The sequence below is a fragment of the Colias eurytheme genome, chromosome 15, assembly GCF_061535395.1.
Source record: "Colias eurytheme isolate Ceu_HAF_F1 chromosome 15, ilColEury1 Martin Lab GWU primary, whole genome shotgun sequence".
Taxonomy (NCBI): Eukaryota; Metazoa; Arthropoda; class Insecta; order Lepidoptera; family Pieridae; genus Colias; species Colias eurytheme.
The window spans coordinates 12,535,852-12,559,396 of NC_142994.1; the positions used below are offsets into that span (position 1 = coordinate 12,535,852).

At 43.9% G+C, this 23,545-nt stretch overlaps 2 protein-coding genes across 3 annotated transcripts in view; both read left to right on the forward strand.

The window, feature by feature from the left end:
* kug (FAT atypical cadherin kugelei) overlaps positions 1 to 2,488 on the forward strand; it is a 78,149-nt gene extending 75,661 nt beyond the window's left edge. The window contains exons 36-38 of the mRNA XM_090110267.1: positions 612 to 947; positions 1,034 to 1,144; positions 1,355 to 2,488. Of these exons, the coding sequence (XP_089966393.1) occupies positions 612 to 947; positions 1,034 to 1,144; positions 1,355 to 1,497 (590 nt within the window). The 3' untranslated portion in view covers positions 1,498 to 2,488. The remainder of the gene's footprint in view (positions 1 to 611; positions 948 to 1,033; positions 1,145 to 1,354) is intronic.
* A 3,494-nt stretch (positions 2,489 to 5,982) lies between these two features.
* On the forward strand, positions 5,983 to 11,456 carry LOC149902630 (uncharacterized). 2 transcript variants are annotated; one of them, XM_090109810.1, is made up of 3 exons: positions 5,983 to 6,083; positions 6,160 to 6,466; positions 6,821 to 11,456. In XM_090109810.1, the coding sequence occupies exons 2-3, from the start codon at positions 6,170 to 6,172 to the stop codon at positions 11,387 to 11,389; spliced, it is 4,866 nt and encodes a 1,621-aa protein (XP_089965936.1). In that variant the 5' UTR covers positions 5,983 to 6,083; positions 6,160 to 6,169; the 3' UTR covers positions 11,390 to 11,456. The 2 variants fall into 2 exon arrangements, with proteins under 2 accessions (XP_089965936.1, XP_089965935.1); XM_090109809.1 differs by having other exon boundaries at positions 6,160 to 11,456.
* Positions 11,457 to 23,545: the final 12,089 nt, after the last annotated feature.

Consider the following 23,545-nt stretch of genomic DNA (forward strand, 5'->3'; position numbering starts at 1 on the left):
TTGAAAAAAATGTAATAACTCCGAAAATACGAAAAATCGCATAACACACATGGGGGTGATTCGGATAGCCCTCTAAGTCCTCTACCTCCCAGCTTCAGTATATCACTACTTTTTGGGACACCCTGTATACAACGTTCACAGTTTTTCTGTAGTGTATTTAGTATCAGCATTGCACCCGTGCGAAGCCGGGGCGGGTCGCTAGTTTTATTATAAAACTGAAAGAATATAATAAATTCGATCGCTCTGGCGGGTCACGAGTGGCCGAGTTGGTCAGGCATCCGCCCCGGAATGGCGCGAAAGGATGCGGGTTCGAGTCCCGCCTCGTGTTCGATTTTTTTCTATTCTTTATAAATTTATATGAATGCCATACAACCAAAAATATCAAATTCAACCTATGCTCTGTTTATGTCTATACAGTCTACGTCATTATTTAATATTAACTGGTCGTGCCCGCGACCCTTTTTCTTTGAGTCTCATATTTATCGTGCGAGTCTTTGTTCACTTCTATATGTTTCATGATATAGGTACTATACGATCGATTCAAATCTATTGTTGTTTTTGTCTATTTATAATATAAAGCAAATTATACATAATACTAACTATTATCTCAGATTTGAAGAGTTGCAAGCCTCGCGTGCGCGCCCCGTCGCCGGCCACGGTGCGGCGCGCGGTGGGCGCGGTGGGCGCGGTGGGCGCGGTGGGCGCGGTGGGCGCGGGCGGCGACCTGGTGGGCGGCTACCACTGGGACTGCTCCGACTGGTGCGGCGGCGGCGGGCTGCCCGGCATCAGCGAGGTGGCGGGCTCCGAGCGGCCCGACTCGTCGTCCGCGCCCTCGCCCCCCTCGCCGCGCTCCCCGCGCTCGCCCCGCTCCCCGCGCTCGCCCCGCGCTCTGCCGCTCGACACGGACTCCGCTCCCGATGATCTCGAAACGCAGAGGTTCACGGACGGTGAGCTTACCTTTTGTTCGCTTGTTGTTCTATAAAGTATTTTAAGAAATTCCATAACGCTAAAGATATATTCGGCTTCGTTGCAGCCTCCTCTTATTTGCTGCACCCGGACGAGTACTTACCGGTGACGGACGAGGACGCCCTGCGCGGCCGGTCGCTCCGGGACACGGACGCTCACAGCCTCATAACGATGCTAGGTCGGTTTATATTATTATGATTAAACTGAAATGTGAGGAAAATGCAAAATTAAAAAGAAAAACCACAAAAATTGGAGCAAAACGTTATATGTATGTTAATTAGTCTAAGACGTCATTATCACATTACGAACATCAAAAATATTATTCAGGGACTACATAGACCTGAAATACTTAATTTATCGAAAGGAAAATAATATTGTACTCTTTCAGAGGAACGACACTCGTTGCTCGGCGGCGGAGGATCGTGCAGCGACCTGTCGACCAACCTGTGCGAGATCGAGGAGTCCGAGGGCGAGGAGTGCGGTGCGGGCGGGGCGGGGGGCGCGGGGGGCGCGCGCCACACCGACGTGTGACGGCGGCGCGCGGCCCGCGAGCCCGCGCCGCGCTCCCGGGCCCTCTAGCCGCACCCCGCCACCCGCCACCCGCCACCCCCGCGTTCACTGAGACATTGCCACGGTTGCGACTGTCCTAGACTCTGAGTTCATTTTTAAAACGTAAAATAGCACTGAATTCCTTGACGATTCCAATTTCCAACGTTTGTATTTTCATACTATGTTTTTTTAGTTATATCTAATAACTTGACTGGTCCGTTTGTAAAATTGTCAAAAAAAATTATACATTCCGATGATCTAAACCCGTGGTAACCTAAGTAGTGAACGATGTTGACGTTTTATGTTTGTATATACTCACTTTAAAATATGTACGGCGTATATTAATAATAATTGTGCGTGAAGTGATCGCGAATAGGAATGATTTTAACTTTGTGCCGTGTACGTGTTTGTGTGTCGTTTCGCGTGCGTCTCCGGCGAGTGAACGCGCTCCACGATGCATTGCCTTTTGTGTATTATATTAAAATAAGTTGTACATTCAATTGGGGCGGTTCACTGCCTCGACGAGACGGAGACCCCGTGTGTATGTGTGTATCGAATGATGACTTGTACATAATATTATGTCTGTGTTATTAGGAATGATGTATGTATATAATGTAGATAATGCATGGGAAAAGCGTTCTCGGCGCCGAGAGAGGCGGGCGGCGAGCTTGCGACCGCAGCGCCGCCGCGCCGCGTCGGAGAACTAAATCAAAATGGTGCTCTGACTATAGTTTTCATATCATAACTTTAAATGCATTTACAGAACTCTATCCTTGTAGGCTAGCGTATTGTTAAGGATCTATTTTTATATGTGTACAGTGGAGCGTGCGGCGGCGAGCTGACTGACCGCTACGATCGCCGCCGACGCGCTCGATTTGTTAATGAGCAATCGTTCGCGACTATTGTACGAATTATAATTTATTTTACGAATGTTGCGTAATTTTTGACACGACTAATAAAAAAATTGAAATTATATATTGACTTTAATTTTTCACTTCATCCCTTTTAACATGATTAATCTTATTTAACCAGTTGAATACTGAACGTAGTAGTAGTAAACTACTATATAATAGGGGACGACTGGGTTTGTTAGTGTGATGAATAGGGCATGCACCCGGGTTTACCCGGTTCCGAAAAACCCGGGTAAACCCGGGTTTTTTGATGATCTTGAGAACCGGGTCTGAATAGTATGAAACCCGGTTCTCCCGGTTCCGACGAAAATATTAAAATATAAAGTATTATTTATATTTTGATGCATTATTTTAACAAATTTATTGTATCTGGCAACGTCAGACTCACGTGCATCGTGAATTTTCGTGCCACGCCTCAAGCGTGGCTCCGATTGGTTGTCTAACCTTAGATGCTATAAGTTTTTATTTTAACAAATTTATTGTATCTGGCAACGTCAGACTCACGTGCATCGTGAATTTTCGTGCCACGCCTCAAGCGTGGCTCCGATTGGTTGTCTAACCTTAGATGCTATAAGTTTCCTACGGTTGTATTGCCAAGGAGGCTTCGAAAAGGACAAAAATTAGGCTACAGAAATATTTTTATTACATTTCTCGTGAATTTGAAAAGCTGTTAATTTTACTGATTCATATAATGATCGAGTCTTGTTTTTGTTTTTGGTATCAAGCTGAAATTTATATCGAATACTCAAGTCTTCGGTCCCTTTTATGTGAAAAAGTCGAACTCACAAGCCAACGCATTAAAAGATACAGCCGTAAATGCTGAAAATTTTCGCAAATTTCGACATTCGCATGGGACTCAAAACCTACAGCTGGGTACCTACTTTTCATGTTTTTATGTGATATTATGATAACAAGAGCGCCGAGACAACCGTCAAAACGCTAAGAAATAGAATACGCTATCGATACAAATTGACATAAGCGTATGATGTTTTGCCTAAGGATTCGGTCACACTACCAACAACGACGACGACCACGAACAAATTTTCATCCAGTCGAAATTAAATAAATTGTGCAAAACACAATAAAAAAAATTTTTTCGTGATCAATGGATAAAAAAATTGTTTTTTCGTAGAAACGGTAGCTCCTAGGAAAAAATGTATTTAACCTTTTTTATAGATAATTTTATGATGTACAATTTTACCGTCTCGGCGAAAATCGCAAAAAAAAATGTTGTGTGGTTTTATGAAACCACGGTAAAAGTGAAACTGTTCGAACGGTTCCGAACACTGCTTTGTGTAGTGCATGTCGCGTGACGGTCGGTTACCGCGATACACGCGACATGCGCTACACAGACCAAAAAGTTTGAGACGATGTAATAAAAGTTTCACTTTAAGAACTATTTTTTTATTAATTTGACCTCGAATTAATTTTTTTCCGAGTACCGTAATGACGGGAGATTTAAATATTTTATTTTGAATAAATTTTGGCAAGATTTGAATTTTGGTCGTGGTCGTCATCGTCGTTGGTAGTGTGACCGAACCATTACCAAAATATCATAAGCTTATGTCAATAATTAGCGTTAGCAATTTCTATTCCTTGGCGATACTGACGTTTGACTAAGGGCCAAGGTACTTTTATAAGACTGATAAATAAAGAGAAGTATTGAAATTTTGTTTCTTTATTAATTTAATAAAATAAGACACAAGCCGCGTAAAATAAAAGGCCTATCAGGTACTTTTACAGTTACTTTTGTTTAATTTCGTATTTTTTCCGAAGCATTATAAAAGAACCGGGTAACCCGGTTCTACCCGGTTCTGAGCTCGATTTGGAACCGGGTTTCAGAAACTTGGAACCGGATCCGGTTCTGCATGCCCTAGTGATGAATAATGAACGTATTATCATAGTAGTAGTAGTAAACTACTATAATAGGGGACGACTGGGTTTGTTAGTGTTCCGAACCTCAAAAGGAAAAAAAGGAACCCTTATTGGATCACTTTGTTTCGTTTATCTGTCTATCTGCCTGTCTCTTAACAGATAAAGGGTTATCTCAGGAAGGCGTGGAGGTATCAAGCTGAAATTTATATCGAATACTCAAGTCTAAGGTCCCTTGATACTGTGAAAAATTAAAACTTGTAAGCCAACGCAATCAAACGATGCAGTCGTAAATGCTGAAAACGTACAGATAACATTCGATACGTTATTCATTTTCATGGTTTTTGGAGCAGCTATTAACCAATATGAGGTCAAAACTAAAATTCAAAATGGCGCTGACGAAAATTTGACATCATTTCGTCACGGGTGTCATTTTCATGGTTTTTGGGGTAGCTATTAACCAATATGAGGTCAAAACTAAAATCCAAGATGGCGCCTTGGCGCTAGGTTAGGTTAGGTTAGGTTAGGTTAGGTTAGGTTAGGTTAGGTTTTTTTTTTTTTTTTTAAAGCACCCGCCATCACAGGGTGTTGTGTGCTTTTCTCTGGAATATTGTCCAGAGGTGTTTATTTTCTTTTAATCAGATAAATACCAAAAAATTCTTTATTCACAATTAGGCCTAAGTTAATACAATTCAAAGTAAAAAATACAAGTTAACAATTTACAATAAAATTTCCAAGATAATAATAAAATACTAAAATTTAATATTACATTTAAAAGTTACATTATTAAAAACATTGCAATGAAAATAATAAGAAGAAATAAAATAAATTAATACAATTAAAAGTAAAAAATACAAATTAACAATTTACAATGAAATTCCAAGATAATAATAAAATAAAATTAAGTATTGCATTTAAAACTTACATAAATTAAAAACATTACAAAGAAAACAATTGTTTAAGTTGCATAAGTAAATATGTTATAGTACTAAGTTTAACATTAGATGGCGCCACGCGCTCATTGAATGGCGCTATTGAAATTCTTTCTGCAAATTGTATAAGTGTTTTGTTGTCTTCATTAAAACGATCCTTGTGCACAATAATTTGTTTTATTTCCATTCACCTTAGTTTGAAAATTGTACATGGTCCTTTCTTGCTGGATATAAGCAAAGAGTTGACAGTGCACTAGTACACCTCGTTTGCTAAGTGGAGCACACAATCTGGAGCGAAGGCCGAAGAGCGACCCCTGGTAACCTGGAAGATCCAAGGCACGGGAGGCTTTAGCTGAGCGGGAGGAGCACCCCCCGAGTCATCGAGCTGCCTACGTGAGGGAACAGTACATCAGAGCGGATCACCTCTTCGCACAGGATCGGTGTCAGTTGTCATCTGTCATCACTCATATATGACAAGAAGCCAGCCTAGGTGACGTATGAAGTTTGGCAGACTGGAGTCTGTCATTGAAGATCATTGACATTTGCTGTCATTGAAGATTATTGACATTTGCTGTCAAATGTCATCTGGAACACGATTGTGACGTTTTAAGTGTCAGTAAAAAAAAAAAAGGAACAAAAAAAAACTTGAACTTGAACTTTGAACTCTATATTGTTGGTCAATTTAACTTAGAAAAAGTGAATCATTTGAAAACTTATATTCGTTTACGTGTTTGCATTAACTTAGAATAGTCGTAAAAAAGTGGAGTGACGGGAAACCTATGCCCAATTTATCACAAAGGTTATATGTGTGAAGCAATAATTTTGGATTGTAAGAAAATATTGTTAGAAACACGTGAGTAGGTAAATTTAAGGTTATCCGCACGTATTGTTGTTTACGTATTTAATTGTTATATTTATTATTGTTGCAGTGTTATTAAAATGGCTGAAAACTATTTTAAATTGCAAGACGATCTTGCATCTAAAATTGTTAAGGGTAAAACTAATTTAAAGAAATCTCCGAAAGAACGTCTGACTCTGTCCTATTTAGAAACACGCTTAGAAAATTTAGAATCTCAATGGAATGAATTTCATAATACTCATAGAAAAATTGTATATGAAATGAAAAGAGAAGACTACCAACGAACAGAGTACAATAAAAGTGAAGTGTATGATACAGTTGAGGAGGAATATTTAAATTATAAAACATTATTAAAAGAACAAATAAGCGAGTTTAAGGTAAAATGTAATAATTTAAGTGTTAGTTCAAATTGTCAGGAACCAAGGAAGGTGTTTGTAAAATTGCCTGAAATTGCCTTGCCTTCATTTTCAGGGCAATATTCTGATTGGACTAATTATAAAGATCTATTTTTATCTCTTATACATAATAGTTCATCGCTCGATGATGTTCAGCGACTACATTACTTGAAGGGTTCACTTACTGGCGAGGCTGCAAACCTTGTAAAATCTATCTGTGTCACAGCAGACAATTATAAAACTTGTTGGGATAGGTTGATGCTTAGGTATGACAACAAAAGGCTTATGGCAAATTCTATTATCAGAAAATTAATGAATCAAAAATCTTTGTCGCAGGAATCTGCCATGGCTATTCGACAGTTGTTGGACACTACTAGAGAGTGCTTACAATCTTTACAAAACATAGGAGTTGACTGCAGTTCATGGGATTTAATTCTCATTTATGTAATTTGCCAGAAACTCGATCCGGAATCTAGAAGTAAATGGGAGTCTAAGGTTAGTGAAACTTGTGAAGGGTTGCCTAAGTACAAGCAGTTGGAGGATTTTCTTGAAACTAGATTTAGGTCACTGGAGTATAAAGTGCCTGACAAAGGCCAAAATGTCGTACAGAATGCTTCAAAATTCTCTATGGGAACAACTATAGCGACTAGTCTATGCTTGTTCTGTTCTGAAAAACATAAGTTGGCTCATTGTAAGGCGTTTGCAAACGAAACTGTTGATGTGAGACGGCAGTTTGTGCAGACTCAACGATTATGCTTCAACTGTTTCAGTTCTGAACACTCTGCTTATGCATGTACAGTGTCCACTACATGCCGTGTATGTAAGAAACGTCATCATTCATTGTTACACCCTAAATTAACACAGGGCAGTAAGATGAATTCACATATGGAGACAGGTAAGGTTGTAGCTGTTGTGACTGAAGCTGCATCACCATCATCAGAAATAGATTCAGATTGCAACGAATCGTCTGATATAGTCACAAGTTGTGTTGCCACCTTTAGCAATACCGTGTTACTGGCTACTGCTTTGGTGAATGTCAGATCACAAAATTCAGATGGTTCAGCTACCATTTTGAGATCTTTGTTAGATCAAGGTTCACAGGCAACATTTATCACTGAATCGGCTGTTCAGTTGTTGGGCATTAAGAAGCTTAAGGAAACAATAAAAATCTCTGGTGTAGGTAACAGCAAATCAATTATATCTAAGGCATCAGTGAATATATGTCTTACATCATGTTATGATTCCAAATTTACATTGAATGTTAAGGCCCATGTTTTGGATAAGTTGACAACCTTGTTGCCAAACAATAAAATTGAGGTAATGGATACTTCTCAACTAGATTTGCCTAAATTAGAGCTAGCTGACCCTTCATTTAATATTCCAGGTGGCATTGATTTACTTCTAGGTGCAGATGTTTATTGCAAAATCTTAATGCAAGGTTTACATCATGGTGTAGGTGGTAATTTTATAGCACAAAACACTAAATTTGGCTGGATTTTGTCTGGATTTATTGATAATTCCAATACAAACCAGCAAACTGAGAAGGGGGTTAATTGTCATACCATAACAATTAGTGAGCATAATGATGATGCTTTACTCAAGTTGTTTTGGGAACTAGAATCTGAACCCACACAACACATTAAGATGATGACTGAAGAAGAAAAGGCATGTGAAGAGCTATTTGCAGCTACCACAAACCGAGATGAAACAGGAAGGTATATAGTCAAACTTCCATTTAAGGATCATGACCCTGCTTCTAAGTATGGTGAAAGTGAAATCATTGCATATAGGCGTTTTTTAATGCTTGAGAAACGATTGTCTAATAACCCTGGCTTAAAGGAGGAGTATTGCAAGGTAATAAAGGAATACTTGGATATGGGTCACATGGAGTTATGTAAAAAGGGGGAGAAACAGGGTGCCATATACTTACCCCATCACGCGGTAATTCGAGAAGATAAAGACACTTCAAAGGTCAGGGTTGTATTTGACGCCTCATGCAAGGGATCAAATGGGGCATCCCTTAATAGTGATCTTATGGTAGGTCCTAATTTACAACCGGAATTGAGACATTTAGTAATGAGATGGCGCTGCTTCCCCATATCATTAGTTGCAGACATAGTTAAAATGTATCGCCAGGTTAAGGTGACGGACGAAGACGCTGATTACCAGCGTATTCTCTGGCGCGTGAACCCTGATGATCCGATTCAACATTTCCGGTTGCTACGGGTCACCTTTGGAACTTCATCGGCGCCTTACTTAGCCGTTCGTGCACTACAACAGGTAGCCCGAGATGAAGGGTCCAATTTCCCGGAGGCGGCGGAACGAGTTTTTACTGATTTTTTTGTCGACGATTTAATGACTGGTTGTCATACAGTGGAGGAGGGAATGCAAATTTATACGCAAATGACTAAATTGCTCAAGTGTGCAGGATTTCCTCTTCAAAAATGGTCCAGTAATAGTAAGGAACTTTTAAAGAACATCGGGAAGAGTGACGCTCCAAACCTCGAGATCAAGATTGACGAAATTACTAAGATTTTAGGAATAGCATGGAACAGAGAAATGGATAATTTTCATTTTAAGGTGAAGTTACCAACCCTGGGTAATAATTTGGTGACGAAACGACGAGTTATATCCGATATTGCTAAATTATTCGATCCTTTAGGCTGGATAGCACCGGTTGTAACGAAGGCTAAAATCTTTATTCAAAGGCTATGGCTGTCAGGTATAGATTGGGATACTCAATTGAGTCCCCAGTTACTAGAGGAATGGTTAAGTTTTAGAGAGGACTTAATCAATCTGGAGTCTTTCGTAATTCCTCGTTGGATGCAACTCAATAAGGGTGACTTGGTTTTGGAACTCCATGGCTTTTCAGATGCTTCCAACTTGGCGTATGCAGCCGTCGTTTATGCTAGAGTTGTTGATAAAAATAGAAATATTCATGTTCATCTCGTTACGTCTAAAACTCGTGTAGCACCGATAAAGCAGATTTCAATACCCCGCCTGGAATTGTGTGGGGCAGTCTTACTATCAAAATTGCTACACGAAGTAAGCAATGTATTGAATGTTTCAAAGAATAACATTCATGCTTGGACAGACTCAACCATTGTACTCGCATGGCTTAGTAGCCATCCAAGTAGATGGAAAACATTTGTTGCAAATAGGGTTTCTGATATTTTAACTTCAATGGACGGCAATCAATGGTCTCATGTTTCCAGCGAAGACAATCCTGCAGATAGCGCGTCGCGGGGTCTTCTGTCTAGTGAATTGGTTTGTAATGATCTCTGGAAAAAAGGACCCGATTATTTACACAAGTTTGAGATAAAATACAATAAAACCATTTTAAAGGATACTCACCTTGAAGAAAAACCATCAAACCGGAAGTGCAACCTAGTTGTTACTGACGATGATGATGCTGAAGAATTGCTTTCAAAGTTTTCTTCACTGAAAAAACTTACCCGGGTGATTGCATTCTGTCGAAGAACACTGCGTTGGAGAAAATCTGAGAAGAAGAATACACATCTAGTAAATAGGTTATCAGCGAGTGAAATAAAGGAGTCATTACGTACCTGCATAAAAATGTGCCAAAGAAAATATTTTACCGAGGAAATTCGGAGTTTGTCGTCTTCGCAGATGGTCCATCGGAAGAGCACGCTCATTTCGCTGGATCCGTATCTCGATGATCATCAAATTTTGAGAGTTGGTGGTCGTCTCAATAATTCTGTTTTCAATGAGGATATGAAACATCCAATCATAATTCCCCATAAATCGCATTTCACAAAATTACTTATTGACGAAGCTCATGTAAGCACATTGCACGGAGGTCCGCAGATAATGCTTAATTATTTGCGGTCCATGTATTGGATTATTGGTGCCAAGGGATTGGTTCGCCAGTTTGTAAGAAGATGTGTAACTTGCACGCGATATTCAAATCAAAATAATCAGCCAATGATGGGTCAATTACCGACAGTCAGAGTAACATCACATCGCCCATTCAGCAAAACGGGAGTGGATTATGCCGGTCCAATAGCCATAAGAGCTACAAAGGGAAGGGGTCATCATGCAACAAAGGGTTACATTTGTGTGTTCGTTTGCATGTCAACAAAGGCGGTACACTTAGAAGTGGTCAGTGACATGACGGCAGAGGCTTTCATAGCAGCCTTTAAAAGACTAGTTGCTAGGCGCGGGCATGTCACAGAAATGTGGAGCGACAATGGCACAACATTTGTGGGTGCAGCTCGACAACTCACTGAGTTATTCGACATCGAGAGCTCGATTGTTGCCACCGAAATCGCCGACTGGTTAGCGTCAAATGGAACGGATTGGCATTTCATTCCGCCTCATTCACCAAATTTCGGAGGATTGTGGGAGGCGGCTGTAAAGTCAATTAAATTCCATTTGGCCAGAATTGTGGGAAATGCCACACTTACATTCGAAGAGATGTCCACCACTCTCGCTCAAATTGAGGCATGCCTCAATTCAAGGCCTATTTCGCAGCTCACAAGTGACCCACAAGATCCCTGTCCGCTGACGCCAGGTCACTTTTTAGTAGGTGAGCCTCTTGTGTTGGTTCCAGACGACAATTATGAGAAGGCAAATGTTACTAATTTGAAGCGATGGCATCTCACACAAAGAATGACACAAACCTTCTGGCGCAGATGGACTGAGGAATACCTCACCCAACTGCAACAACGCTACAAATGGAGATGTCGTATTCCGGAACCGAATGTGGGAGATTTAGTTCTAATAAAGGAAGACGGATTACCTCCCGCTCGATGGCTGTATGGAGTGATCGTAGAGAAGCATCCTGGGCATGATGGGGTTACACGCGTTTGCAGCCTCAAATGTAAGGGCCACATTATCAAACGTCCTCTGTCCAAACTAATATTTATTCCAAATTCAGAGTGATTATATACAATTGTAACTTACCTTTCATATTCGTGATTTGCCTTAAGTACTAAGTGAAAATAAACGCTGCACATTTTTTTTACCGTTACCGTTACCGTTCCAGCCTTTTAAGACGTCCACTGCAGGACATAGGCCTCCCCCAAAGATTTCCATAACGACCGATCACCAGCGGCCTGACTCCAGCGGCTCCCCGCCACTTTGATCAGGTCGTCTGTCCACCTCGTTGAAGGCCGTCCCACACTGCGACGTCCTGTACGTGGTCGCCATTCGAGAACCTTTTTGCCCCAACGGCCATCGGTTCTGCGGGCTATATGCCCGGCCCAACGCCACTTCAACGTACTAATACGGTGGGCTATGTCGGTGACTTTAGTTCTTTTGCGGATCTCCTCATTTCTGATTCGATCACGCAAAGAAACCCCGAGCATAGCCCTTTCCATAGCTCGTTGAGCGACGCGGAGCTTGTGCACAATACCCGCGGTTAGGGACCACGTCTCAGATCCATATGTCAACACTGGTAACACACACTGCTCGAAGACTTTCGTCTTCAGGCACTGAGGGATTTTGGACGAAAAGATGTTGCGTAGTTTCCCGAACGCTGCCCAGCCGAGTCGGATTCGACGATTGACCTCTTTCCCGAAATTGGACTTACCTAATTGGACGGTTTGTCCCAGGTAAACGTATTCGTCAACAATTTCGAGAATAGAGTTTCCAACTGATACCGGAGTGGGCACAACATGGACATTTGACATGATTTTCGTCTTGTCCATGTTCATGCTAAGGCCCACTTGTTGTGAAACTCTGTAGAGGTCACCGAGCATTGTATTGAGGTCTTCCAGGGATTCTGCCATGACCACGATATCGTCCGCAAATCGAAGGTGAGTGATGTACTCGCCATTAACATTGATGCCAAATCCTTGCCAATCCAGGAGCTTGAAGACGTCTTCCAAAGCAGCGGTAAACAGTTTCGGAGAAATTACATCTCCTTGTCTGACCCCGCGCTGCAGAGGAATTGCCTTTGTGCAATGCTCCTGAACCCGGACTGACATAGTGGCGTTTTCATACAAGCTTCTCAACACTTCGATATACCGATAGTCAATGCGGCAACGCTGAAGAGACCTCAATACGGCCCAAGTCTCGATCGAATCAAAGGCTTTTTCATAGTCCACAAACGCCAAGCATAATGGCAGATTATACTCCTCCGTCTTCTGTATAATCTGCCGCAGCGTATGAATGTGGTCCATGGTGCTAAAGCCTCTTCGGAAACCGGCTTGTTCGGGAGGCTGGAAGTCATCAAGCCTGCGTTCGAGACGATTCGTGATGACTCTCGAGAACAGCTTATAAACATGGCTCAGCAGTGATATTGGCCTGTAGTTCTTCAACAGGGTTTTGTCTCCCTTTTTGAAGAAGAGGACAACCATACTGCTGCTCCACGCTTTTGGCGCAGTGCCCTCGAGTAAGGTGGAAGTGAATAACCTCTGTAGCATTCTGAGGATTGGTTTGCCACCCGCTCTCAGTAGCTCAGAGGTGATTCCATCCTCACCCGGCGCCTTGTTGTTCTTAAGCTGTTTGAGAGCCATCCTAATCTCGTACAGGCTGATGTCCGGGATATCTTCGGTGTAATGTCGGGTTAGTCGGGCTCTAGGATCTTTCGCCGGACTTGCAACAGGCTTAGCAACGGAGGTGTAAAGATGTCCATAAAACTTCTCAACCTCTCCTAGTAGCTCTGGTTGAGACGACACCACTTTACCACTATCCGTCTTCAGCTTAGTCAGCCGGCTTTGCCCAATAGATTCATCTCTTGCGAACACTTTTGTGCCTTTATTCCGCTGTATCGCCTCTTCAATATTTTTCGTATTGAAGAGGCGGATGTCGTGTCGCAAGGACTTTGTAATCCGTCTATTGAGCTGCCTATATGACTTCGCATCATCGGAAGTATGTAGTAGCAAGGAGCGTCGTTCTTCCAGGAGCTTGAGGGTATGGGCGGAAAGTTTTTGGGACCTATTTCGACGGGGTGTCTTGCAGTGATGCAACCCTACCGTACGAATCGTTTCGATAAGCCTGTTGTTCAGATCGTCCACAGATACGTCATCGCCTAGGCAAGCAAAGCGATTTTGGAGCTCGAGTTGAAAGCTTTCGGGGTTCTGGATTTGGGTGCGGAACGGTCGAAGAGTTGACCTCATCAAGCGAGACCTTTCCAGTTTCACATTTATATTCAATGTGCCTCTTACCATTCGGTGATCACTACCGGTTTTTATCCTATTAATCACAGAAACATCATTGAATATATGTCTCCTTGTTGTCATGATGAAGTCAATCTCATTCCTCGTTTTACCGTCAGGGCTTATCCAGGTCCACTTTCTGTGCGGAGATTTCTGGAAGAAGGAATTCATCATGAAGAGTCCTTCCTTCTCCAAAAATTCAGCGAGCCTCTGGCCCCTCGGGTTGCGCTGCCCAAATCCAAATTGCCCCACTCTCAACTCATCATCGCCTCTCTTGCCCAGTTTCGCGTTGAAATCCCCCATCACAACATTGAAATGTGTTTTCGAGGTGTGTAAGGCTCTACTGATGTCCTCATACATTACCTCCACATCTTCATCTGAGTGTGCCGAGGTCGGCGCGTAGACCTGAATGGCCTTCAAAGAATATCTATCAGATATTTTGAGGACCAGGTACGCTACCCTGCTCGACACACTTTCGATGGCTATGATGTTGTTAATGAGGGGTCTGCGAACGATAAACCCTATTCCACCTTGGGACTGTTGGTCGCCCTCCCGGTAGAAGAATAAATTACCGGATGTCAACGTTATCGTGTCCTCCCCCTGTCTTCGGACTTCTGATAACCCTATGACATCCCAGCGTAACTTACTCAATTCTTCTTCCAGCTCAACAATCTTTTCGTCCGTCCTCAACGTGCGTGCGTTGTATGTTACCAGGGCCAGGGGTCGTCGGGAGTGGTAGCCGGATCGCTTCCGGTGATTCTTAGCACCCCTTGCCCCGCCGTTACCATGGCCGCTACCGTAGCCAGGAATAGCGGAGCTGCCGGGTACTAGGGGCCTGGTTGTTGTTGCACTATTCATTGTATTTTTATGTGAATCTATTTGGGGGGAAAGAATGCCAATACTCGCCACGCTTGGCAGGCGGGTTGGCGAGCGCAGTTGATGGTGGGGGAGATCATGCATACGCTGCTGCCCGTTTGCATGTAGTTAACCCTTAGTCGCCTCTTACGACACCCACGGGTAGAGATGGGGTAGTGCTATTCTAGGCCGGCACCACACGGCATCGTTTAAGTTGCATAAGTAAATATGTTATAGTACTAAGTTTAACATTAGATGGCGCCACGCGCTCATTGAATGGCGCTATTGAAATTCTTTCTGCAAATTGTATAAGTGTTTTGTTGTCTTCATTAAAACGATCCTTGTGCACAATAATTTGTTTTATTTCCATTCACCTTAGTTAGAAAAGTGTACAACAATAAAACAATACGGCACAACACTTATAAAACTTAACCCTAACATCACAACTTATCACAGTGTCTTTTATTAACCACCCTCACAATTCGTTCGCAATACTCCAAGAATTCAGTTCTCGTCTCGTCCCCCAGGGCCGCGGGCAGATTCTCACCCGTCATCGCGATGCCCAATTTTTGCTCAATAACATATCTATCTCTTGCAAAAATCGGACACTCGAGCAACAGGTGAGAAACCGTCTCGTCGACTCCGGGCTGACACAGGCACGATGGATTCTCCTTCAGCTTGAATCTGTTCAAGTAGAAGGCGAATCCACCGTGTCCAGTCAGTGCTTGTGTGGCGTGGTGTGTGATGTCTATTTTCCGAACTATTTTGTATGCAGCAGCAGCGCTTGGGAAAAAGAGCTTCGTGCCTCCAGCCGTCTCCCCCACATCATATCTCCTGTCCCATTCCCCGATCGTATCCTGTCTCAGGATACGCTTGACAAATGAAACAGGACACAGATCGTAGTCGGGTTTCTTCTTCGACCCCAGAGCGGCCTCCTTGGCTAACTGGTCCACTCTTTCGTTCCCCTTTAGCCCTGCGTGCGCCTTCCTCCTCCTCCTCCTCCTCCCGCCCCTGCGAAGCAGCTTTTCGGAGGGCCGCTCTTGTTTGCACAGCAAGGGGGTGGGGGGAACCGAGTGTGACTGCCTGAAGTGCCGAGGTTAGGTTAGGTTAGGTTAGGTTAGGTTAGGTTAGGTTAGGTTAGGTTAGGTTAGGTTAGGATAGGTTAGGTTAGGTTAGGTTTTTTTTTTTTTTTTTTTTTTTAAGCACCCGCCATCGCAGGGTGTTGTCTGCTTTTTCTCTAGAGTATAGTCTAGAGACATTTCTTTTCTTTAATCAAATAATAAACACAATTTTCTTTATTTACAATATGGGCACATAATATTAAAATACAATCAAATTTTAAAATACGAATTTACAATATACAATAGAATTTTCAAAATAATAATAAAATACAATAATTAAAGATCACATTAAAATTTACAATTCAAAGATTACAATAAAAATAAAACCAATACAAATAAATATACAAATTATCACGGCACAACTATCCTAAACTTAACCCTAACATCACAGCTTATCACAGTTTCTTTTGTTTACCACCCCAACAATGTACTTACAATATTCCAGAAATTCATTCCTCATTTTGTCCCCCAGGGCCGCGGGCAGATTCTCACCCGTCATCGCGATGCCCAATTTTTGCTCAATAACATATCTATCTCTTGCAAAAATCGGACACTCGAGCAACAGGTGAGAAACCGTCTCGTCGACTCCGGGCTGACACAGGCACGATGGATTCTCCTTCAGCTTGAATCTGTTCAAGTAGAAGGCGAATCCACCGTGTCCAGTCAGTGCTTGTGTGGTGTGGTGTGTGATGTCTATTTTCCGTACTATTTTGTATGCAGCAGCAGCGCTTGGGAAAAAGAGCTTCGTGCCTCCAGCCGTCTCCCCCACATCATATCTCCTGTCCCATTCCCCGATCGTATCCTGTCTCAGGATACGCTTGACGAATGAAACAGGACACAGATCGTAGTCGGGTTTCTTCTTCGACCCCAGAGCGGCCTCCTTGGCTAACTGGTCCACTCTTTCGTTCCCCCTTAGCCCTGCGTGCGCCTTGATCCAAAACAGAGCGACCTCCCGCCTCTGCGAAGCAGCTTTTCGGAGGGCCGCCCTTGTTTGCACAGCAAAGGGGTGGGAGGAACCGAGTGTGACTGCCTGGAGGGCCGATCTGGAGTCGCTGAAGATGCCGACCTTCGACACTCCACTCTTGCAGGCTCTAATTACTGCTCTTTGGAGCGCTAGGAGTTCGGCCTGGTAGACGGTGCAATACGGCGGCAAAGCAAGCTTGACGGCCTTCGTCTCGGCCTCCCCCTCCCGGTTAGGTTAGGTTAGGTTAGGTTAGGTTAGGTTAGGTTAGGTTAGGTTAGGTTAGGTTTTTTTTTTTTTTTTTTTTTTTTTAAATAAAACAAACTCCACAGACTCAAGGTCCGTGCCTTTTTTTTTAGATAATATAATTTTTTGTTTTTCATAAGGATGGTTTACTCGTCACAATTAATGAGGTAGTCCCGTCAACTACCATAATACAATTACATATTATTTTTAGTCTCTTAACTAGTTTTATAACATGCATAATTTTTATAATATAACATGCAATTTTTTTTTTTTTTTTTTTTTTTTTTTTTTTTTTTTTAATATTACATGCAGTATTTTTTTTTCTTTTTAATATTATATATATATTTTTTCTCATAATATAATTAATCAATTTTTTTTTTATGTGTTATTTTTATTTATTTATTTATTTTATTTTATTTTTTTTTTTTTTGTGCATGCTATTTTACATAATATTATAGGTGATACAATTTATACAATTAATTTATAACAGTTTCAAACTTAATCTAATACAGATAGTGATATTTGTTAATTTTATCAATTAATGAATGAATTCTAATACAAATTAAGTACTTTAATCTATTACAGCCAAAAACACAATACATATTATTGAGTGGATAGGTAAGGAGTATGAAGTATTGGTTATTGTTGCCGCAATCCAAGCTTTTGGAGGTGTTGGTTTTATTTTATTGATTTTGTGAGGGCCTTCACGACTCTGCCGTTTCTATCCTTGAGGGCCATTTTTAAACAGTACTCCATGATGTTCTTGGTACTGGCCCTCTGTGCCCTCCCTATCAACCTGCCGATCGCGTCGCCACAGTCGTCAGCGAAGTAGACACAGGTCTTCGTGTGTCTGGATATTGCGACAACCGCGTGAGGTACACTGTCGTGCAGGCTGAGTTTTTTGGCGTTTGACTTCAGGATGAAGACGGTTTCGTACGTTAGGCCTTGTGCCTCGTGGATGGTTAAGATGCGGGAACCCGACCCCGCTCCATAGCCCTGGTTGGAAAGGGTGCTCTTTTCCTCCTGTGTGTGTACGAGGTAGAGGGTATTTTCCAAGGAGCTTGGGATAACCGCATCTCTATATCCCTTTTGGATTAATGAGTGCACTCTGGGCTGAGATGAGTATATGCCAGAGTACACTTCACTGAGGGCGAAGGCAACATCCATCGGATTGCGGTGTGTGCAGAGTAAATTTTGGTGAATGGTTGTGATAGAGTCGGGCCGACAGTATCTCATATGAAAGAGATTATCTCTGTCGATAAACGGCAGTTGGTTTACATCTCCGACTAAGACCACTTCCACTGCGCCAGACAGCTTGGCGGCCATAATTATAGAGCCAAAATGGTTCATGAGGGCTTCGTCCACGGTTAACCGTTTACAACTGAAGGACCCCCTGAATCCATTTGTTAGGATTGAAGCTATTGTGCGCACTCGTATTTTTTCCTCTCCTTTTATGCGGTGCGCTAGCTTCTCTCTCAGATCTTTTGCCGCCTCTACTGTGGTTGTCGCAATTACGTCATTGGCCTCGTCGAAGTGTTTTACCAAATATGTTGTTTTGCCGCAGCCCGGCACTCCGTTGATCCACTTGATGTCAGGTACCACCCAGTCACTCCCGTACGCCGAGATGTCAGGCTCCGGGGCAATGGTTTTCGCCATGTCCAGGATCCTGTCATCCAGCATAATCTTGGTGCAACGGGCGGTCACGACAATGGGATCTCCCTCGGGGGTTTTAAAAGTGGTGGTTCCCTTGATTTTGAGTGCATCCTCGTCTATAGGAACAAAACCGACGCTAGCGCTGAACGCAGCCATGTAAGGACCGGACATTTGTCCATGTATGACCTTAGACGTTGTGTTGTTATAGATGGCTGCGTCCGCCTCCTCGAGTCTGACCCTTAGCAGCGCAAGGTTTTTAAGCTGATAGGCATGCATAATGTTTCTGCATGTTGTCAGACTGACCTCTCTGGTTGCCTCGATGACAGCACGGAATTCCAGAAAGGCGTTGATGATGTGGTCGAGGGGTTTTGCGACGGTTCTGTAATTTGGTGGATTGATTTGCCCGAAATCAGCCCGGGTTCTCTTAGTTCTCTCCGTTGGCCGTTCTGTGGCCTTGTTTGGCGTAAGAAATCTTTCCATCGCTGAGGTTTGCCTTCCACTCGGGTTGCCTTCAGTTGGCCGACCCATGACTACTTTAAAGAAGTCAGAGAGGGCCTTCATTCGGCTCCGGGTTTCAGGGCACTCTTTTGGACTTCGACTACTCTCTAATGCTGAGAGCCTTTCGGCTGCAATTTTTTGTTGTAGCCGCTCTGAGCCACTAATTGTTGGTGGATGGTTGACGCCGGTGGGTAGGTGATATGGTGCAGTCGATGCGGCGCGTGCGTGGGGTTTGAGGTAGTCTAAGTTTTCCCCTCGGTCTTCATAAACTATAACCTCATAATGTTTTGAGGCAGTGACGCATCCGCATCGGTCCACAACTTCACCTTTCTGATACCCGATGGCCATAGCGTCGACGCTAATAATGCGGGGTAGGTGTGCACCCGCTGATTGGCAACTCTGCGCAAGACTGGTAAGTATCAAACATGCCTGGGCGAATGGGGACTCGACTTTCCATTCGAGGAGTACGACCGCCTTGTTTTGCAATCGTACCACCCGGCAGGAGTGGCCCATGAATGTTGCCTGGGGAAGAGCTATGTAGCTACTACGCTTCATCACGGCTTTGTTGGTACTTCCAAACCGCAGAGCTGCGAGGCCGGGTGAGATGGCCAGCTGATTGTTTGTAATTTCCCGGCAGAAGGAGATTCCAAATGACTCATTGTCGTTGTCCATGAAGAGTGCAACGCTACGAACTCTCAGTTTTGGTACCCCTACTTTGGCGCACTCCAGTAGTTGTTCACTGGAGTTTGTCGGCGCTGGGGTAATAACGTTATTTACACCTGCTGTGGTTGTGATGAGTGGCCTACTGGTTGCAGGCGTTGTAGGGGTGGGGACTTGTGGTTGATGGGGCAAATCCTTGGATGCGATTGTTGAGCCGTTGTTTATTGCTGCGACTCGTGCGATTTTAGCGGCAAAGGCCAAGAATGGCTTCCTCAGACTCTCAGTCTCCATGATGGTGGGTAGAGACTCTTGGCTCAGTTGGGTCTGAGTTTGAATTTCGAGTGAGAGTCTGTCTGCACCAAATCTTGGGCACTCGAATAAAATGTGCCAGATGGTCTCGTGGCACGACGAGTCGCAGACGCAGGATGGGCTGTCTATTATGTTAAATCTGTGTAAATAGGCCGCGAATCCTCCATGGCCGGTTAAGACTTGGACTAAAGTTGGTGTCAATGTGGTGTCCTTAAGTACTCGTCTCGCAGAAGAGACGGTCGGCAGAAATGCCTTGGTGACCGACCCTGTAGTGGAGGATTCGTAGCGTTGTTGCCATTTTTGAATTGTTGCCTCCCTGATTTTCCGCTTAATGTATGAAAGGGGCACTTTGCTGTAATCAGGTGCAGTCTTTTTGGTGAGAGCAGCCTTTTTTGCTAGTTGGTCTGCTCTCTCATTCCCGGGTGTTCCCACGTGAGCCCTTAGCCAGAAGAGTCTCACCTCTCTGTCTTCTGCTCGGGTTTCCGCGATGAGTTTTTTAATCTCCAGAGCTAGTTGGTGTGTAACACATGGGTTTTTTAAAAGCTCAAGCGAAGATCTTGAGTCGCTCATGATATTCACAGTTTTGGCTTTTGAGCTCCTTGCCATCTTGACCGCTCTGTAGAGCGCGTACATCTCCGATTGGAAGACAGTGTTGTGTGACTCTAGTCGGAAGGTGGAGTACCTGGTCTCTTTACCTTTGTCCCACCATGTTAGGGCAGCACCTACCTTCCCCTCTATTTTGCTGCCGTCGGTGAAGATTTGGGGACCGACTACATGATAGGTCTCCAAAGTATTGGGATCCAGATTTTCAAGACGCTCGAACTCTGTTATTATCAGAGTTGAGGGATGTGGGTTGTGGAGATATCCCACTTTTTGCTCCACCTCTCTTCCTGGCGGGATATGCTCCTCCGAGTAGCCTTTTTTGATTTTGAAGAAGGCTGCCGCTTCCTGGACCCTGAGGTCGAGTGGCAGCAACCCGGAAAGTATGAGCGCCGATGTTAGAGACACCGTGCGATAGGCTTTGCAAATCTTTATTGCAAAGCCTCTCTGCAGCGAGGACAGTTGGTCTCTGATTGATAGTTTTTCCGCTGCAGGATACCACGCGCTTGCCGCGTATAGCACGATTGGCTCTATCACCGACACATATATGGTCCTTATTATCTCTTTGTTTAGACCCCAACTCACCTTTGCTGCACACGCTAGCTGTTTATATATGTCGGCTGCCTTTCTACAAGTGGCCGCCACGTGTGAGTTAAAGGTGAGTTTACAGTCGATGATAAGACCCAGCAGCTTTATTTCTTTTACGAGTTTTAGCTGGATCCCTGACATGTTTATTATGGGGAGGTCGAATTTTAGTTTACGAGTTATTATCATCGCATTGGTCTTGTGTGCGGCAAAGTTTAACTTGTTTTGTTTTCCCCATGTTTGCACAGCCTCTAAGGTGGTATTGGCTGTGCTTTGAATTTTTTCAACTGTCGGGGCTGAGAATATAAGGACTACGTCATCTGCAAATGCTTGGCAGTAGACGCCTAGGCTATTAAGTTTTTGGAGGAGCGTATCTAAAATTAGGTTCCAGAAGGTAGGCCCTCCTATGGAGCCCTGGATGCACCCTTTGTTGGTGCCCCTTTCGAATACTGCTCTTGCGTAATTGACTCTGACTGTCCTGTCACACAGGTAGGATGTTATAAGGCCGTAAAGGTTTTTTGGGCACCTCTTGTTAATAAGTTGTTTCTTTAGGGCAGGCCACCACGCGTTGTCAAAAGCCCCCTCTATGTCCAACGACACCATAAGCACAATTTTCTTGTAACTTACCTGTGTGTTGATATGCTGTAGAAGGTCATAGAGGGCGTCTTCTGTGCTACGCTGAGGAGTGAACCCGTATTGCTTGTTGTTTAGGGTAGGGAGGAAGAGCCATTGCAGTCTGGTGACTGTGAGTTTTTCAACTATTTTGCCTAGGACCGATAAGAGACCAATTGGCCTGTAGGATTTTGGGTGGGTGTAATCATCTTTCCCTGGTTTACGGATGATGCACACGTGCGCTACCTTCCACTGCTTCGGGAAGTGCTCTAGCGCCAGACATTTGTTGGCCAGCGCCAGGAACACCTCTCTGTCACAGCGAATTGCAGCTGTGCATATATCTGCCGTGAGCCCGTCAGGGCCGGGAGCCTTCTTTGGATTAAGCCTGTTTAGGACTGTTTCCAGTTCCGCGGCCGTAAATGGGGGATCATCGGCGGATAGGTCTTCGATGTCCGTGGATTTCCTGTTTTCAGACAGGTTTCTCACCAGGATCTGATGTTCCGTTTCGGTATCTACAGTGTCACGAGGGTAAAAAGTCTGGGTCAGGAGTTCCGCCGATTGCTCCGGGGAAAGCGTTAAGCCGGCGGAGTCCCTTAACAGCAGGTCTTCTTGTTTCCTGGCCGTTTTCCTTATGACTCTGTAGATTCCGTCCCACATACTCTCACGGTCTTGTGTCTCACAAAATTCTTTCCAGCTTTGGGTTGCTGCCTCAGCTGCCTTGGTTTTGTATTCCTCCTTAGCGTGAGTGTATTCGTTTATAACAAACAGCCTGCGACTGGCAGCTGCATTTTTAATTCTCCGTTTTTTGCGGAGTACCTCTCTTTTCAGATCTTCTAGAGAGGGGGACCACCAGGGTGGCTTAGGCTCTCCCTTGTTTATACCAACTTTTGGGATTGCCGTTTCACACGCTTTATGGATGATTTCAACATAAATTGCGAGAGATTCCTCCAGTTCTTCCGGGTTTGAAATATTCCCTATTCGGGTGGATGTGATATCTTTTTCAGAGAGTCCTGACCGGAAAGAACCGTTGAAGTCCGTCCACTTCGCTTTCCTTGTGTTGTATATGCGCGTGGTGACAGGTCTGATGCTTTCCAGGGCTGTCTCCAGACGCATACCGAAAGTTATAGCGTTGTGATCGGATGTTGTTAAACCTCTGCGGACTTGCCAGCCAGAGATCTTCCCGAGGAGTGACAGGCTGCACACAGTTACATCTACTATACTTGTGTACAGCCTGTCGCCCCTGTAGGTCTCAAAGGTTGGCGTAGCTCCTGTGTTAAGAATTTGGAGGTTCATCTCGCTTAGGAAATTGTTGAAATCTTTACCACGGTGGTCCTCGGAGTTGCTGCCCCACCAGTGGCTCCAGGCGTTGATGTCGCCCGCAACCACCAGATTTTCTGTTGGTAATTTATCGCAGACTAGTTTGATGCGTGATATGTATGGGTTGATGTCCTGATCCCCTTCCAGGTAGATGGAAATTATTCCTAGCTTCAGTCGCCCTGCTTTGATGAGGACCGCGGCCACATTCTCGGTCACCAGCTGAGGATCGTGTATGACCTCCAGCTCTGTTCCCAGAACAATTACCGCAGCCTTCACTGGTTTTTGGCGGCCCATGGTGCACTGGATGACTTGAGTGCCACTGCATTGTTTCACAACACCGGTCCTGCCTACGTATGGCTCCTGGACCAGTGCTATCGAAATGTTTTCCTTTTGGGCAGCCTGGAGCAGTTCGACTGTCGCTAGTTTTGAGCGCTGTAGGTTTGCTTGTATGAACTTAAGCTCCCTTTTGCGCATACTTGTGGATGGGGATTCTGGTTGCCCGGGTGTAGTAAGGGTGACC

Coding starts and splice junctions, on each gene's coding strand:
- LOC149902630 (XM_090109809.1), top strand. CDS start 6,170: ATGGCTGAAAACTATTTTAAATTGCAAGACGATCTTGCATCTAAAATT.